Source organism: Colletes gigas, unplaced genomic scaffold (assembly GCF_013123115.1).
Source record: "Colletes gigas isolate AHSC1104 unplaced genomic scaffold, ASM1312311v1 Colletes_gigas_Sc00021, whole genome shotgun sequence".
In the NCBI taxonomy this organism is placed as follows: Eukaryota; Metazoa; Arthropoda; class Insecta; order Hymenoptera; family Colletidae; genus Colletes; species Colletes gigas.
Genome location: NW_025106650.1, coordinates 1,045,069 through 1,061,905, shown reverse-complemented (window position 1 = coordinate 1,061,905; position 16,837 = coordinate 1,045,069). Strand labels below are relative to the sequence as shown.

Genomic DNA, 16,837 nt, shown 5'->3' with positions numbered 1-16,837 from the left:
GAATTTCTTATGAATAATTTTAAATTTCTGTTATTACAATTTGGTATGTACTACAACTTTTACGACTGCAATGAAGAAACGTTATCTGAGCGAATTATAGTCCCCGACGATGTTATTTTAACGATCTTTTCAACGAGTGACCTGTCGATCGTTGATTCATTTACCAATAAACAGGAATGAATCAGACATTTGGCGTATAATTTTATTTTGAGAACACTTCCGGTGGAAAGCACGCGCCTGTCTTTGCGACACTTTCGTTTCTGACTGTGAACAATAAATAGTTGATTAAAATAATGTATCCATTTCTCTGAACAATCGAGCGTAGTCAAACAGTAAACAATAACATTTCGTCACCGTTTGAATAGCAATTTTTTTAGTTATGATAAAAGTGAATCTTATTAATTACTTGCTAATTGTGTAATGAATCATTTCGTATGGAAAATATAAACAAAATTTATCTAAAAATGCATGTGTCAATAAGAATTCACGAAAATCATCCTCGTCGCAGTATCATAAAGATATCTTACAACCGAGGAAATTCTTATCGTTTGCCAGTAAAAATTACGAAATCATCGTTCAAAAAATCTTTCGCCGTGGGAAAAGTACAACGAGTGTTCGTATCATCTAAACAAATATTCCATAGTCTCCATCGTAGCAAAAATTATTCAATTTTTAATCGCTCGACCGTATCCACGGCAAATTTAAAAGTATCTACCGTGGCACAATTCGTTTTGAATGCGAAAAACAAAATTTTTTTCATCTAACAGTCTCATTTAAAAAACTATACACGTGGCTACTTGACCACAAACCAAATTCTCCTGAAGTGCACCTAAAAATAAGCGTCGGGACGTTGGAGAAAAAATTTAAATCGACTCTTACGAAATACAAATATATAACGTGCCCTGAAAGCTGAAATGTTACTTTTCCTTTCCACGATCTTATAAAATACACTCGCGGAGCGACAAAGAATTTTTATGATCTTCATAGATACATTGTTTTCTGACGCTGGAGAAAACATTCTTGAATAAATTATGCGTCCATCTTCCTTTTGACATCGTTTACTCATCAGGAAATAAATCAAATTTTTACATCAAGTTCACGAATATTCTCGTATTTTTGCTCGACCCTCCACAACGTAAATTATATTTTACTTAATATTAACAGGGGGATTAAATTAGATTTCAAAATTTAGGTAATGGGTGACTCCAAAGTCGCGTGGATTCTTCTATTTAGTTTTGATATTTTTTAGACATCCACGCGTCCTTGTAAGGAACAGAATCTGTTCAAACACCGAAACGCAAGTTTCGATCGAAATCCAAACGCTGTTCGCTTCAGTAATTCAAACGGTAGCCATCGTTCCCCTATTCTAATCGAATCACAGTGCCGCAAGGATATTTCCTACACCCACTGTCCCACGAAGTTAGTCCAAGCACGTGTGCGCAATGTTACGCACATGTTCTTGACAGTGGACAGAACTGGTGTCATAATTCGTCCATCCACGCACGACTCTTCCGCCCCCTTCGACGTGGTTGCTTACAGTTTACTGACAATTTGCTTATTATTAACCAATATTTTCTTCACGAGGCCCAAAATAAAATAAAATTAAAAGAGTTAAAGAGTTCTAGCTTGCAACATATTTCTTACATCCACTCTTAGTTCTAACTCGACTTGGTACAACGTCAAACAATACGTCATACAAAATAGATGCACTGTGAATTGGAAGTTCAAACTTAGTGACTTTTGACTATTAATGAACTATATTCACTGAATTTTTAGTGTTCAAAGCACTCAATGGAAGACAATATAATTAGAAATGAAAGGTTTCTGGATACCAACGATTTACGTCTGACAACCAATGGCTGGAACCACTGCGTCTACTAGCAACCACTATAATCTACTTCTGTTCACGACTGACGAATACAAATACAATACAAATTCCGTTTTCTCAATGATGCAATCCACTTTAAATACTGTGGGCCTTATACTCCACTTCGATAGGGTTCAGATCGAGTTCCCTAGACTTTGATGCGTGACACGGATTCTGGAAAATTGCTCAGTCATTAGGAGAAACGTATTCCAACGCTCGATCTAAATATTATTCCTGCCACTGTTTTGCATTATTCATCGTCCGTTCCAGTACCTAAAGCGTTGCTAATGACGAGCATGCGGCCGCCAATAAAGATTTAAAATAGTTCTCATTAATTCTCACAATAGTGTACATTATTCAGTCAATTTCTATTCTAAGATACAGAAACAAAGTTTCTTCGCTTCCTGATAACTCTGCGATTGATGCAACCTTGTATCATCTAACTACAGACGTGACCAATTAACCAGATGGACGGTCAACCGATCCTGTCGAAAACTGTTTCTAACCAAGTTCGACCGTTATCCTGGATCGTCCAGGTGCTAGAGGAGAGTCCGTACCGCGAGGTACGGACATACGAGTTCCAAGAGGCGGCCACACTTGCGTAGCACTGTACGGAGTCGCGGACGCCGATGGTGGAAGTCGCCAGGCCGCGTGGTGGGAGGCCTCAATAAAAGTCAGTGGCAGACTGATTGTAATTCAGAGTGGCGGTAGACACCGGTACCAGTTCCCCGTACGGTCGCGCGTCCATCCTCGTGCCTCAAACTCTTTCGTTCCTCTTCGTCCACGTCTGCTCCCCGGTGCGGTACCTCTGAAATCGAGATCGAAATTTTGAGAGAAAAAACACACAAACGACAATTCCCCGTTTCGCGTAGTCGTCCGGCGACTCGGGAATCGGCGTTGGCCCGAGTCGAGCGAACGAGACGAGACTCAGACGATCGGTTGTTCGTCGTTGGTGCGTGTCCAGAGGCACCTTGGCCGTTTGGCGAGACGTCACCGGAGAAATAACCAGCGGGGAAAACACGAAATCGATAGTGTCGTGGCAACGAGGTTTCGGACTGACCCTGCTTGGCGCGCGGCTAACCGACGGTGTCCGCGCCTTTCGAAACGCTCGGGTTTCGCCGGAGGAACGGAGGAGACGCGCCGTGTGGATCGTACGCGAGATCGGGATCGAGAGGACACGTGGCCAACGCGTCGCGTCATCCTGCGATCTACGGAGAAACGGAGCCAGGGAAACACGTGTGTGCAGTCAGTGTCACCGACTTTGTGATCGCGACGGAAACCGAGGACGAACATGGCGAACAGGAGGTGTACCGGAAGTGCCCTGCTGGCGGTCCTGGTCGTCGTTTCGTGCGCCAGGACGGAGGAAGAGGTCCCAGCCGTCTCACAAACCGCGGCTATGGTAAGCTAGTTTTCGATCAAACCTGCTTAAACGTAAGCAAATGGCTCGTCGATCTTCCGGAAACTTCGCGTTAAGAGTACGGTGGTTCCTAGACACTCAGGGAAACGTAACACTCTGTTACAAACTCCCTCAAATCTACAAACACGAGGCAATTTTTAGTTATATGTACGCAGTCTCGCAGATCGCCCCAAGGGAACCGCTCGTTTTCGATACAAACCTGCTCAAATATAAGCAAACAGATCGTCGATCTTCCCGAAACTTAACGTTAAGAGTAGGGTGGCTACCAGACACTCGGTGAAACGTACCATTCTACTTCAAACTTCTTCAAACCTACAAACACGAGACAAATTTTTGTTAGAGAAGAATGCTATTAGTAAATAATACTCAGAATGCAGAGAACTGAAAATTACATACGTTAGCTAGTGTGTAAATTCTGCTTTAATTTACTCGATTGTTACGAATCTATTAGAGAAGACAATTTTTATTGATTTATGGCTTTCCCAAGGATTTCCTAGAGAAGAAGTACAAAGATGGTTGATTTCCTAAAGAATAGTACAAGAGGGTTGCTAGACGATCGATAGAAATTTGAATGAATTCGGTTCGAGGATCGAGAGTTGGACGAACCGAGAGTACAGATTGCAAAAAGTAAAGCGTTATACCGGTCAAACGAGTGCCCATTTCGGGTCTTTCGAGTTCGCTGGAGGATCGCGAATTCCTCTGTTGCGCAATCGGAAGCGTATTCGCGGCTATTCCGAGAAAATTGGACGCTTCGAACGCAACAAGTATCACCGCGACGGAAAATGCCTGCCACAGAGGCTGATTCTGAGGGGAAAATTGTTTCGCGCGAAATCCACCGTGTCTGCAGTGTGTCATACGCGAGTGAGTAATATCTACGCGAGCGTATTAATGGTACGTGTTCTTTTGACAATGCGAGCAACATTCCAGAGGAAACGTTTTATCTCTATGACACTGATATACAGATTACGATGGATACCGAGTTATCTTCGACGCGATTCACGTTGCTCGTACATTGATTTTTGCTCGATACGAACACGATTTTCCCATTTCGCTAGCTGCCTGAGAAGAACAGCTGCACCACCATTTTTATTGGTTCATCAAATCTATGGAAAACCATCACGTTTCATTTTGTCTCTCTTGAAGAAGATAAGAGCATTTACGTAATATTCAATTCTCTCTGAGATTGAAATATGCATAATAAAAGAGTAACAACCTAAATCCCAAAGGAAAGTTTAAAGTCGATGCACTGTTTTTCCAAATGATAACTATTATTATTGAACAGTGGACGCTGGAATTTCAGAAGCTACGTTCGATAAATATTAATCGAAACGATTCATTGTCCTCTCGATCGAAGCCTCGACGATTCTAACGTTGAGAGTATTTTTTTTTTTATTCATATTGATCGCAGTTGTGCAACATCATCTGCAAATTGAACGTTCGCGAAACTCCGTCAGAAGAGAAGAACGCTAGCCGGAATGAAAAGAATGTCGCATAACTAATTTTCTATATTCGACGTATCGACGCTGGTATGCGGAGTATAATGCAGAAACAGCGAGACCGGTTCTCGACGTAATGACATAAGGTTGGACTATGTGACGTCACTGTGGCTACCTTCGCTGACAAAGTTCAGGTACGCGCGCTGACTCGATCCTGACCTTCGATTCATTGAAAAGTAGCGGTTCGAGCGCGAGGTATCGAAACCAACCGCGATCGAGATCGAGATCGAAGCTGAACTCGACGGAATATCTCAATGATCGATTATGGGTGGAAAACTGAGATCGATTCGACTTCGAAACTTCCATCGGACTGGAAACCCGTAGAAATCGCGATTAAACGTTGCTATTAACGTTAAGGTGTGAAAATGTCAATATTGACGATGGGACTTTTTCACAAAATTACCGAAGAAGAACTTGTACGTTCGTAAGATAAGATAATTTCACTCAGTGTCTAACACTCGTTTCAACTATTTTTTCCAATCAAACGGCAGGTCGATCTTTTTGCAAAATGTCGTGATAAGATTCTCCCGTTTAACTTTCAACGCTTCTCAGAGCTAACTCTTTTAGAAAGACGATGAAGATTGCCAAATGACTCACGAAAATTCTACGAATCACAGAATTCATCTTCCAGAATTTTAGAAGGCCACAAAAGTTTCTCGATGACTGTCCAGAGTTCTGCAAAGCAATTACACTCTGTCAAGTCATTTTTTTAGATGTTCCAACATTCAGAAAATTCTAAAAATTTGTCTGAAAACTAGTCTGAACGACGGTCATCGAAATCACGCTTCTAAAAAGCGTGTTTCGTACGCTTCGGCTCGGGCAATCTCGACGAACGATAACGTCGTAATTATCTGTACAGGTAAACACAAACGCGAACATTTTTATCGCCGGGGTTTGCGGTACGTGAAAACCCAAAGAGACCTCGCAACCTTAATTACGCCTCGTCTTTGTTCGAGATTAACGACACTGACATCGAAGGAAAGTTTTAGCCACGTGCGTTTCCAGGCCTACCCCGACGACCATCGATCGATTGTTTTCATCGTGAAAAAAGCTAATAAGATACTGCACTCCGCTTACCATGAATACCGACGCGCTATAATTATTCCGTCTCGAGTTTTTACGATGTTTTTAAGCATCGACCGCACACAACTATGAATTAAAATTCTCTTTGTTTCGCGGAACGGTGTTTTTGCAGCGAGAAAACGATTTAACTTTTACACATTAAGAATTGCGAATTTTCGTCAATATCATTAGGCTTTCTATTTTTAGACTGGAATTACATTTAATACGTCTGAGAATAAACAAGAAGTGTCTGTATTGCTTCACGAGAAATATACTTCGATTATAAAATTATCCAATGTTTCAGCTAAAAGCGTCTTTACCGCGATTATTTAACGGATCAAATTACACGTAATTTACTGGAAGTTGAGTGCATCTAATGACTCGCGCAATGTCTTCGAGAGCCTCGAAGATAGCGGAAATTACCGTGTCGTATAAGAACTTTGTTGCTATTTAACTCTAAGAGATAAATAAGAGTCGCTGGAAACTTTTTGTTATAACAATAACGGAGCAAAGTTTGAGAAGATGTACGAAATTCTGATAGACTGACGATACATTCGAGCCGCGTAAGTGGAAACTGGGCTAAATGCTCGTTCCAAGTAGTAAGAGTCAGGAACGTAGGCAGTAGAATCATACTTGCTTCAATCAGACATGCTGGAGCGCGATCATTGTTCGCCCCTTTGTGTACACCAATTAGAAGCGCCATTTTTTAATTAATACGCAAGCTCTCCTTAGCGAATAAAAATTTCAATCAAACTGCTTTAAAATTTCTAATAATTCGAGGGACTTTTTAAATTAGTACGCTTCTTTTTAGCGAACAAAAATGTTAGAATTAAATCAAAACGTAGAAAATATACGATACTGAGCAGTTAAAAAAACATTCATTATTTAGTACAAAACTATCTACTTATGATTTATTTATTCTCAACTAAATAATTTAAAATTGTTTCTTGCTTTCAAATAAACGGTACGTACTTTTATTTTTACTCCTGTTCGAAGGAAACCACTTCACTATCGAAGTCATCGTATTTATTATTGAACAAATTACACGTCTGAACGGAAATAGGAAATTTCTATAAGTGGAGATAGGATCGTCGACGCGTGAAACATAATCGATTGTTCGAGTAGAAACGCGATCGCGTCGACGTGTAGCTAATTCATTGAAATAATTATTATGGTCCTGTGCCATCGCAATGTAATCGTGATATGTCACTGAACACGTAATACTTTGTCCGAGCGATCTGGCCCGTAATTGACACGAATTTATGTCCACGGGCATCGTGCCAACTAAAACAAGCACCGGCCACGTTCGAACGTCGCGACGACGTGTTCCAGCGAGGCTTGAAAAACGACAGGTGGTGGTTTTACACGTGTTCGACCAGTGAAATTACCGGATCGAACGCGCGTTAATTGCCCAAAAAGTGCCCCTAGATAGATACAAGCCTCCACGTTTAGCTGTATCGATGATTATCGAATTCTGTAATCGATAAAAAGATAACAGTATTCGTACTGTACGCTTCACACGGCTGATTTTTTGCAACAAATGTCGTGGGACCCTTATCGACAAACTTACTCGATTAAATTGCCCAAAAAATGCCCCTAGATAGATACAAGCCTCCACGTTTAGCTGTATCGATGATCATCGAATACTGTAATCGATAAAAAGATAACGGTATTCGTACTCTACGCTTCACACGGCTGATTCTTTGCAACAAATGTCGTGGGACCCTTATCGACAAACTTACTCGATTAATTAAGATTTCGATCTATGTACATATTTTGGAAAAATAACAATTCATCGAGATCGTTTGAAAGATCTAATCGTTTTAATATCCACTGCGCTAGTTCGTTGCTCGATCTCTCTAAGATTCTATCGAAACGAAATAAAATACACAAAGTATTTTAAGAACAATGCGAAGCAACGTTCGAAAAGCCACCGTTGGGTTTATAAATCATGCAGGAGTAACACGACTAATTGAACGAGTCGATTAAATCTCGATCGAGGGGAGAATAACTTTCGAGAGAAAGAAAGAGAGACGAGAGTCGAGCGGACAGTGGATACGTAAAAGAGCGAACGATCGCTGGATCGAGGAACGATGAGAATATCTATCGTTCGATCGTTAATATTCCGATGACGGTTAAATCGTGTACCGACTGCGGATCGTGCACGACGAAGGCCAACATTCGCGATCTTACGCTGTGTGTATTTCCGTGTCGAGGCACATACATTATTTACCATTTCCTAGTATGATCCAGCCAGCGAGAGAAAGAGATGCGGGAGAATCGATGGCTTGGCACCTTGCCAACAGTAAATTTTTCCATCGTCTCTGGCTTTCGACAAAATCGTTGCAAAAAAAAAAAATGCTTCGCTTCGAGTACCTTGCAACGAAGAGGACCATCGAGCAAAATGACTGTTCTGGATATGTCAACGTTGAGAAATTTTACACCCCCGTTGTGGCGTTTAAAGAAATCGATTCAAACGACGAATTTAACAGTAATTTGTAGAATTTGTAAATTCGTTGCAGTGCTCCAGGCACATATTAAGAATAACTGCAATACCAAATTCCGTTGCAATTAAATGTTTCATAATAATATAAAGTCTCACGATGAGAAGATAGCGTTCGATGTTGGAGTTACATGTGCATCACGTGTTTGATTCTTGATAGTTTAAGGAACACGGTGTCGCGCCAGATGAAACAAAGGACGATCCACACGAATCGCGCGGTATGAATAGCTAAAATTATCGTTCGTACAAAGGGTCCTTTGTACACACGTATAAATTGCTAGTTAACTTTGGGAATCACGATCATAAAAACGAATTGTTTTTCTTGGTTTTCACGAAACGTTTGCACGAAATATACTCCTGGGGGGATCATTTCATAGACTCGAGTTACCACGAAACACAGAATTAACAAAGATAGTGATCGTGAAATTATTACGATAAAATAGATAAAATAAACTCGTGTTGAAGAGAGTGAAAACCGATTCGAATTGTAACGCGTTTGGAAAATCGTCGATTGACTCATAAATGCGGCCTGTCGATCGGTTCGAGCACCTTCCGCGTCTTATCGAGCTTTACGGAAGATACGTGTCGATGCAAAGATAGCAACGATCTTGGCAACGGCTTATTACAATTACTAATCGCAGCTGATCATTACACGACGTGCCTCGAACGACTAATTAGTCGCGGAATCGGGCTCGCGTCGTTGCGCAAACGCGAATCGCGACTGGAGAAATGTCTGGTTGCGTTACATTGATGATATGCAAGACGTGTGTGACGTCAGAAGATACGAGTTTGGCAAAGATGCAATTGTCCCGTTGTCGCGGAAGCTTTCCTGCTTGCCTCGATCCCCAGCTTTTGTTCCAACGCTTTTGTTCTACATTATCCGAAGCTAGAATAATATTTTGAATTCTGTACACGAGTACACAGGTACTAACACGTAAAAATTCAAATTGGAATAATAATTCTAATATCGGAATACCTTGAAGAAGAAATCCAAATTACTACAGGTGAATTATTCGAGCTGTCTAATTAACGATCTGAAAATAAATAATGAAAAATTCTGGATATTATTTGTTGCCTAATTTATTTTGCATTTAAATTCTCGAGAAACTTTCGATACACGTTTGGTGACTTACGCTTCGTTACGCTGCATAGATTACAATATTCCATATATTAGTATTTAAACAAGTAATTTTCAAGATAATATTGTATCCAAATTAAGTCAGTTACTAACGTTAATGAAATGCAAGTTTCCAGGACTTTCCAGTCATTCGTTTAGGAACACTGAACCTGACAAACTTTTAAAACTCGTAGATTCTGAAATTAAAACGATTCGCTATAATTGCATATTACGAATGTAATATTCGAGATCAATAAAATCTCTATACGATGGCGCGCGTGGCGTTACGCGATCGAGCACGTTTAAAATTATGTCAGCGTGGAGAAGATAATCTAGTTTCTCGATTATATTTTTCGACTCGCGCGGAATCGTTGAGTCATAAAATCGCCCCGACTCGCGATGCCCCCTCGATAAATGAATATTAATATTAGACTATGAATAATACATGGCGAACTTATGTTTCCGTGACGATAAGGAACTACGACAGAACTGTGACACAAGAGATGGTGTCATTTAAAAGATCCATCATCCGTCCAGATCCAATCGTTTTCCTTTCGACATCCACAACCGATTATGCAGCGATGCATCTCTAATGATGTCACCTTTAACATACTCGATAACCCTCGTTTGCATTTTATATCGACTCGTGATCATAACGCGCGCCTTATCGGCGGAAGAGAAAGAAAAATAAACGGTACGATACGCGATTGGATCGCTCCGGCTTACCTCGATATGCGCACATCTTTGTGAAATCGACGCGCGCATAAAGGGAACTACTTCCGGAGCTGTTGACTCAGCCTTTTGCTTTTTCTTTTTTCTTTTTTTCCTCGAAGTGACTCACTTCTCGCTTTATCGATGCGTTTTTGCCGCGACGTCTCTGACTGATTGCAACCGCGCGTTTTGCATCGTAAGAGGCCGTAGGTCAGCGATCCTCTGCTTCTAAAACGTAAACACAATAATAGAAAGAATAAATCTTCGTCGATCGGAAAAAATTCTCCCTACGTTTACTGGTCAAATAATAATTACAATTTTAAATATTGGACTGACAGAGAATCTTTTTCGTTAACTTACACCCAATTATAATAAGGCAATCCTAGCAGGCCCTGCCTTAAATAGAAATATTGGGAGTAGATCGAGGAGTGAATACAGGGTGTTTGGCCACCCCTGAGAAAAATTGTAATGGGAGATTCTGGAGTCCAAAATACGACGAAAATCAAGAATACTAATTTGCTGATGGAGGCTTCCTTAAAAAGTTATTAACGTTTAAAGTTCCGCCAGTATTGAATTTTTTTCTAGAAAGTGAGTAGGATTTCGGGGGTAGGTCTCTTTAACAAAAATTATTGTAATTGACCCCCGCAACCGAAAATAATTTTTCCAGAACAATTTGAATATTTTTAATTTTGTGGAAAAATACACATTCTCGAATTTTTTCCTCGAAAGTGGGAAGGATTTCGAGGGTATATCTAATGACTAAAAATGATTGTGCTTGACCCCTGCAACCGAAAATAATTTTTCCAGAACGATTTGAAATTTTTTATTTCGCCGTAAAATATAGGCACCTTTCTGAATTTTTCCCTCGAAAATGCGTAGGATTTCGGAGGTATGTCTGTTCACCAAAAATGATTGTAATTGACACCCACAACCAAAAATAATTTTTCCCGAACGATTTGAAATTTTTTCTTTTCGTCGAAAAACACCCCCTGTCGATTTTTCTTAAACATTTGTTTTTCATTTTTAATAAATTTATTTGACGCCCTACAGAAAAGTTGTCTAATTATTTTTTGTAGGTACCCTAGAGCTCTACTTCAGACAAAAATTTCATTGAAATATATTCACTATTGCAGGAATTATGGCTGTTTGAAAATTGGACCATTTTTATAGGGTTTTTCTAACTTTACGGGGTCAAGGAACAACTTTTTCAATATTGTTAGAATTTCTACATATTCTTCACTAAAATACGCGTTGTTTGCCGCTTGAAACATTAAAATCCTCCAATCCGGTGAGAAGTTATGATGTTTTAAAGATTCGCATGAAATTTCAGGGTAGCATTTCTGGCTTCACATTAGATTTTCGGTAAGGAATTTTTTTCTCGAAAATGCGTAGAATTTCAAGGATATGTGTAATGGGCAAAGATGATTGTAATCGAACCCTGCAACTAAAAATAATTTTTCCCGAACGATTTGAAACACGTGAAATTTCAGGGGAATCATTCGTTCATGATCAGACATATTTTCGGTAATGAATTTTTTTTCTCGAAAGTGGATAGGATTTCAAGGGTATGTGTATTCACCAAAAATGATTGTAATTGAGCCCCTTAACCAAAAATAATTTTTTCAAAATGATTCAAAATTTTTTAATTTAATTTTTTAATAACTTTTTAACGAAACCTTAATCGACAAATTGATATTCTTGATTTTCGTCTTATTTTGGCCTCTAGAATCTCCCAATAAAATTTTTTCCAGGGGTAGCCTAACACCCTGTATATGCAGATGGAAGATCGGTCGAGCGCTTGCGAGAAGAACGGTCCCTCTGGCGGCGAGTACTGAAGGCGAAAGACCCCACAAACTTTTTCTCTGAAACAAAGATGCAACTTGCAGCACGATAGGATACAAATTCTCGCTTTTCTATGAGTTGTTCCACCATATGTTATCGCGTGATTAGTCACACTGTTGGGAACCTGAACTTACGCGATCGCAGAGTGGAAGTTCAAAAGCGTTTACGTCCCAGATAATAGTTATTCGAAATTTTTGTTCAATTATTCGGACAAATTGACGTGAAAGAATTTGTATTCGTTGTTAAAAACTTTCATGCGAAGTACTTTGCCCGTCTCTGGTCTGACGATGAGTACTCCCAAGAGTCCTCGAGTTGCATGGTCTCGTATTACGCGGATTCGTATTTAGATAAACGTTCGTACACACTTTGTACGCGTTTCTTCAATTTTTGTTTTTGGTGGAGCAATACACGCAGGATCTTATCTTTATTTTATTCCCGCGAGGAAGATTGTGTACCAAATGTATAGTTTGGAACAAGAAAAGTCAGCCCTCAGACTGGGTTACACGAACCATTGTCAAAAGATACTTTAATGGCGATTTAAGTAGTTTCGTGGACGCAAGATGGACGATGAATTCGAATAAATCTCGACCTCGCGGTCGTTCGTGGATTCCCAAGCCACAACTGCGCGATACATTTTAATTTCGCGCGGAAACGAATTAAGAAAACGGGCGTCGCGTTGCCTCGGATTTATTCGGAAATCTGTTATCTCGTAGCTGTTCCACGAACAGGTGCACGCAAGATTTTAAATTGGCCTCTTACCTGACCCGCCGCGGAGCATGGACGGGTAAGGTCAGTTAGGGTCAAACACCTGGGCATGTTCGGTGGTCCGAGAAACGCTGGAAACCGCGAAATTAAAATTCCTATCGAGCAAATGGCGAATATAAACATATCAAAAATCTTGGCTAAAACGGAACGACCGTTATTTTTTATTGGACTTGTCATTCGAATTTATCATGCATATTATCAGAGGATAGTAAGAAAGGTCATAAAAATGGTGGAAAATGATTCATCGATGAAACTATATCGAACTCAGTTCGGAATTTTTAAGAGTTAGCGTTGAATGCATGTATAAAATTGAATTATTAATTTCTTCGACGGATCAAATCAGCATTTTCCTGTTAGGACAACGTGACGATATTAACAATAACGATAGATACGGACTCCCGATTATACGTCACGGTTCGATACAAAAATTCTTTCTAAACTTAACTTGATAATGCTCGAGTCTACTCTAAAGTTAATCTCGCCTACAGAAAATTAATAATCTCGAGACTGAAATTTTGATATCAGAGCACTGTAAACTACGTAACCTAAAATTTTACTTATTTTTCATGAAACGTTATCAAACGAAAAGACGCTATCGTAGAGAATCAAAGTTTCGTTTCGAGGCTGCACACGCGAACGCGTCGTTGCATCGCGCTTAACGGTGCAACGAGGATGCATCGGATGATCAGTTACTCGAGAGGAGGCAAGAAGGTGTACAAGTGTCGAGTAGCGACCCCGACCTTGAAGAGGTCTTTGTCGACGCGAACGACATCAGTATTCAACGCCTTCGCATCTTCTTCCAAGACGTCCATTGAATACAAAAGCTATCTCCGATCGTCCACCGTGGGCTTTGTACGACCGCGCAATATATTTTCGCGTTAATGGTCGCGCGATTCCCTTTGTACCGATGTTTTTATCCACCACCGCGACCACATCGACGCCGATGGTCGCTTTTAACGTCGCGCGACCGTCATTCCCGACACGACTCTTACACGCCACATCGACCAATTTGATCCGTTACTTTGCCGTGTACCTCTAACTTACTATCCACTTGAATTTTATCGCGTTGTTCGAACAAAGAAACGATTGGTTAACCTCAAATTAATTGGGGAATCTGGGACGACGGTGGCGCCGTCACTTTAGTTGACGGTACAAGTTTCGATGCACACATTTAAGATGTTACGCAGATTACATCGAAATATTTTTTGAAATAATAATAAGATATATGTAGTCTATTCAGAAATAAATAATATGGACTACGAGTTTCCGATTTACTTCCTGTTCGTCTTAAAATTCTATTTTTGTTTACTTTAACGACCAACCTTATAAAAATTCTTACTTTGATCTTGTTTGACGTCAGTCGTTAAATTACTATGACGTACACATGCTCGGTTTCTATAAACAGTAAACCGGTAAGCTGCAATGCCCGCGGACAAAATATTATGTGTCTGTGCCTCGTGAAAACAATGAAGCCACAAACTCGTACGATGTAGTATACCTGATGGCCATAAGTTTGAGGTTAAAGGGTTAAACGATTTTTTTTCTATTTCTGCAACTTCTCGCTAATGGGTTTACTGTTTACTTCGTGGTGGGTTCGACGATAGTACTGATCTCTTTATTACGATTTATTATTTTCCTGTTTATCATGTGACAGGGGACCTTCAGACGAACAACGCACGCGCTCGGAGCCATTGCTCAGAGAGCAATTTGTTTTTCGAAAAATTTGACTGTTGTAACGATTTCATTTCAGTTACTAACCAGCATGGAAGACAAAAATGAATTAATAATTATGTTTATGTCGTATATTTTAGATGAGACACTAGTTACCTTTTTTTAAATATAAACTTTTTTCGAACTGAACACTGTATAGAATATTTCAGAAAATAAAAAATTAATGAAAGAACATCTGATAATTAAGCTACAGTTTCAATGCAACTTCTGGTGACTTTTCTATCGCTTCAACTTCTTAATTTCAACAGTGTGCTACTTTTAGCCTTCGCCTAATCGATAACCTAGCGACACACTCCTGCAAATGGTGCATACGTCTCAAAGCAATTCGATTTTATGACTATCGATCGTCCGATTACTGAAAATCAGGGTACTTGTTTCTTACCTATGCACGTGACAATAAATAAGAAATAATATGTCGATGACCTAGTCGCAATTGATGCAAAACTTAAAAGTATACTAAATACTTTAGCGATGGACATGTGTTTCATTTTCGGTAAAGAATTTTTTTCTCGAAAATGCGTGGGATTTCGGGGGTATGTCTATCCACCAAAAATGATTATAATCGGCCCCCGCAACAGAAAATAATTTTTTTAAAACGATTTGAAATTTTTTAATTTCGTCGCAAAAATTTGTTCACTTATACGAATTTTTTTCTCGAAAATGAGTAGGATTTCGAGGGTATGTCTATCCACCAAAAATGATTATAATCGGCCCCCGCAACAGAAAATAATTTTTTTAAAACGATTTGAAATTTTTTAATTTCGTCGCAAAAATTTGTTCACTTATACGAATTTTTTTCTCGAAAATGAGTAGGATTTCGAGGGTATGTGTATTCACCAAAAATGATTGTAATCGACCCCCGCAACTGAAAATAACTTTTTTTAAACGATTTGAAATTTTTTAATTTCGTCGAAAAATTTGTTCACTTATACGAATTTTTTTCTCGAAAATGAGTAGGATTTCGAGGGTATGTGTATTCACCAAAAATGATTGTAATTGATCCCTGTAATTGAAAATAATTTTTTCCAAACGGTTTGAAATTTTTTAATTTTGTCGAAAAATTTCATGTCTTACTTATGTAACATATTGGAGTTTCGAAGCATCGAATGAAAAAACCATTCGTGTCGGTGATTATCTAATGAAATTGACCACTCTGTAATTTCTGTTAAGATATACCGTCGAACGTATTTCCAGAACATTGACTTCTTTTCCCCTGAACCGATCGACATCAATCGATTAACTCGTTTCGAGGTTATGTTTAGAAATAATTGAAAATACAACAAAAACAAAATTAAATAATATGTGATTTCGGTTATACTTTCAAGTGTCTGACTTAACTCACGTCTAATGAAGCTGACTCTTTCTCAATAAATTCACAAATGAAAAGTGTAGTCGAGACTGCAGAGGGCGCCACGCCATGTTGATTTTTATCGATATCGAAACAAGAAACTTTCGAACAACGGTTTTGTTAGATTCCAATAATTAAATACGATCTATTGTCAAAATGGAAGATCGTCCAAGCGGTAGACAGAAAAGTTTGAGAAACACTGGCGCAGAAGTTCCATTAAATTCTGCCACAGCCTAGATCTTAAACTAGTCGAGAAAACGTGGCGAGATTTCAGATGACCGTGCATCATACCTTATGCATCCGGTGGCCCTTAAGGCCGTGAGTCACGCTTTATACTCGCACGAAAGGCGACACAGCGCGCAGAAATAATGCCTTCGAAAACAGCGGCCATTGCTCGCGTCCTTTTCGTTCTCTTTTCAGAAAAAGCGTTGCTCTACATTTCCCTGGAAAGGCACGCGCTTTCCTGCGCGCCTTATCAGCGATAACACGAGCTGATAAGGTTCCGCGAGTAGACAAACGCAACTATCGAGCGACACTTTACGCTCGCCGTACCCGATTATCGAAACGATCGCCGTAAATGGTATTACGCGAGCAGCTGCTTCGATCGAAGATAATGGACGTTCCGGTAGTAAGAATGAATATCGTGGAACTTTCTATCGACCTATCTGTCAATGTTGTTTAAAAGCTGATCGCATATTTATCGAATTCGGGAAAAATTATATATCGAATATTCTTTATTGGTCCTCAGGTGGAACGTAAAGGGAATCAATAAGAATCGAATCAGCCAAAATTAAAACATCAGAACTAAGTCAACGATCACATAAGTCTTAACGATACTTTGTTTACATTATTTCAGTACGATTAGGTAGGTTCGCGGGGATTCAGAAGTCGATGGAACACCGACAGATTTATTACGCTTTACGGAACTTTTATCTTCTGTGTGCTCACGTTACATAAATTTCGCTTTGTATTTTTCAA

At 39.6% G+C, this 16,837-nt stretch overlaps 1 protein-coding gene across 6 annotated transcripts in view; it reads left to right on the top strand.

Annotated features, from left to right (window-relative positions):
* The first annotated feature begins 2,582 nt into the window (after positions 1 to 2,582).
* LOC122400960 (matrix metalloproteinase-14) overlaps positions 2,583 to 16,837 on the top strand; it is a 41,185-nt gene continuing 26,930 nt past the window's right edge. For all 6 annotated transcript variants that reach the window (XM_043402768.1, XM_043402765.1, XM_043402769.1 and 3 more), the window contains exon 1: positions 2,583 to 3,266. In XM_043402768.1, coding sequence (XP_043258703.1) covers positions 3,159 to 3,266 — 108 coding nt within the window. In that variant the 5' untranslated portion in view covers positions 2,583 to 3,158. The remainder of the gene's footprint in view (positions 3,267 to 16,837) is intronic.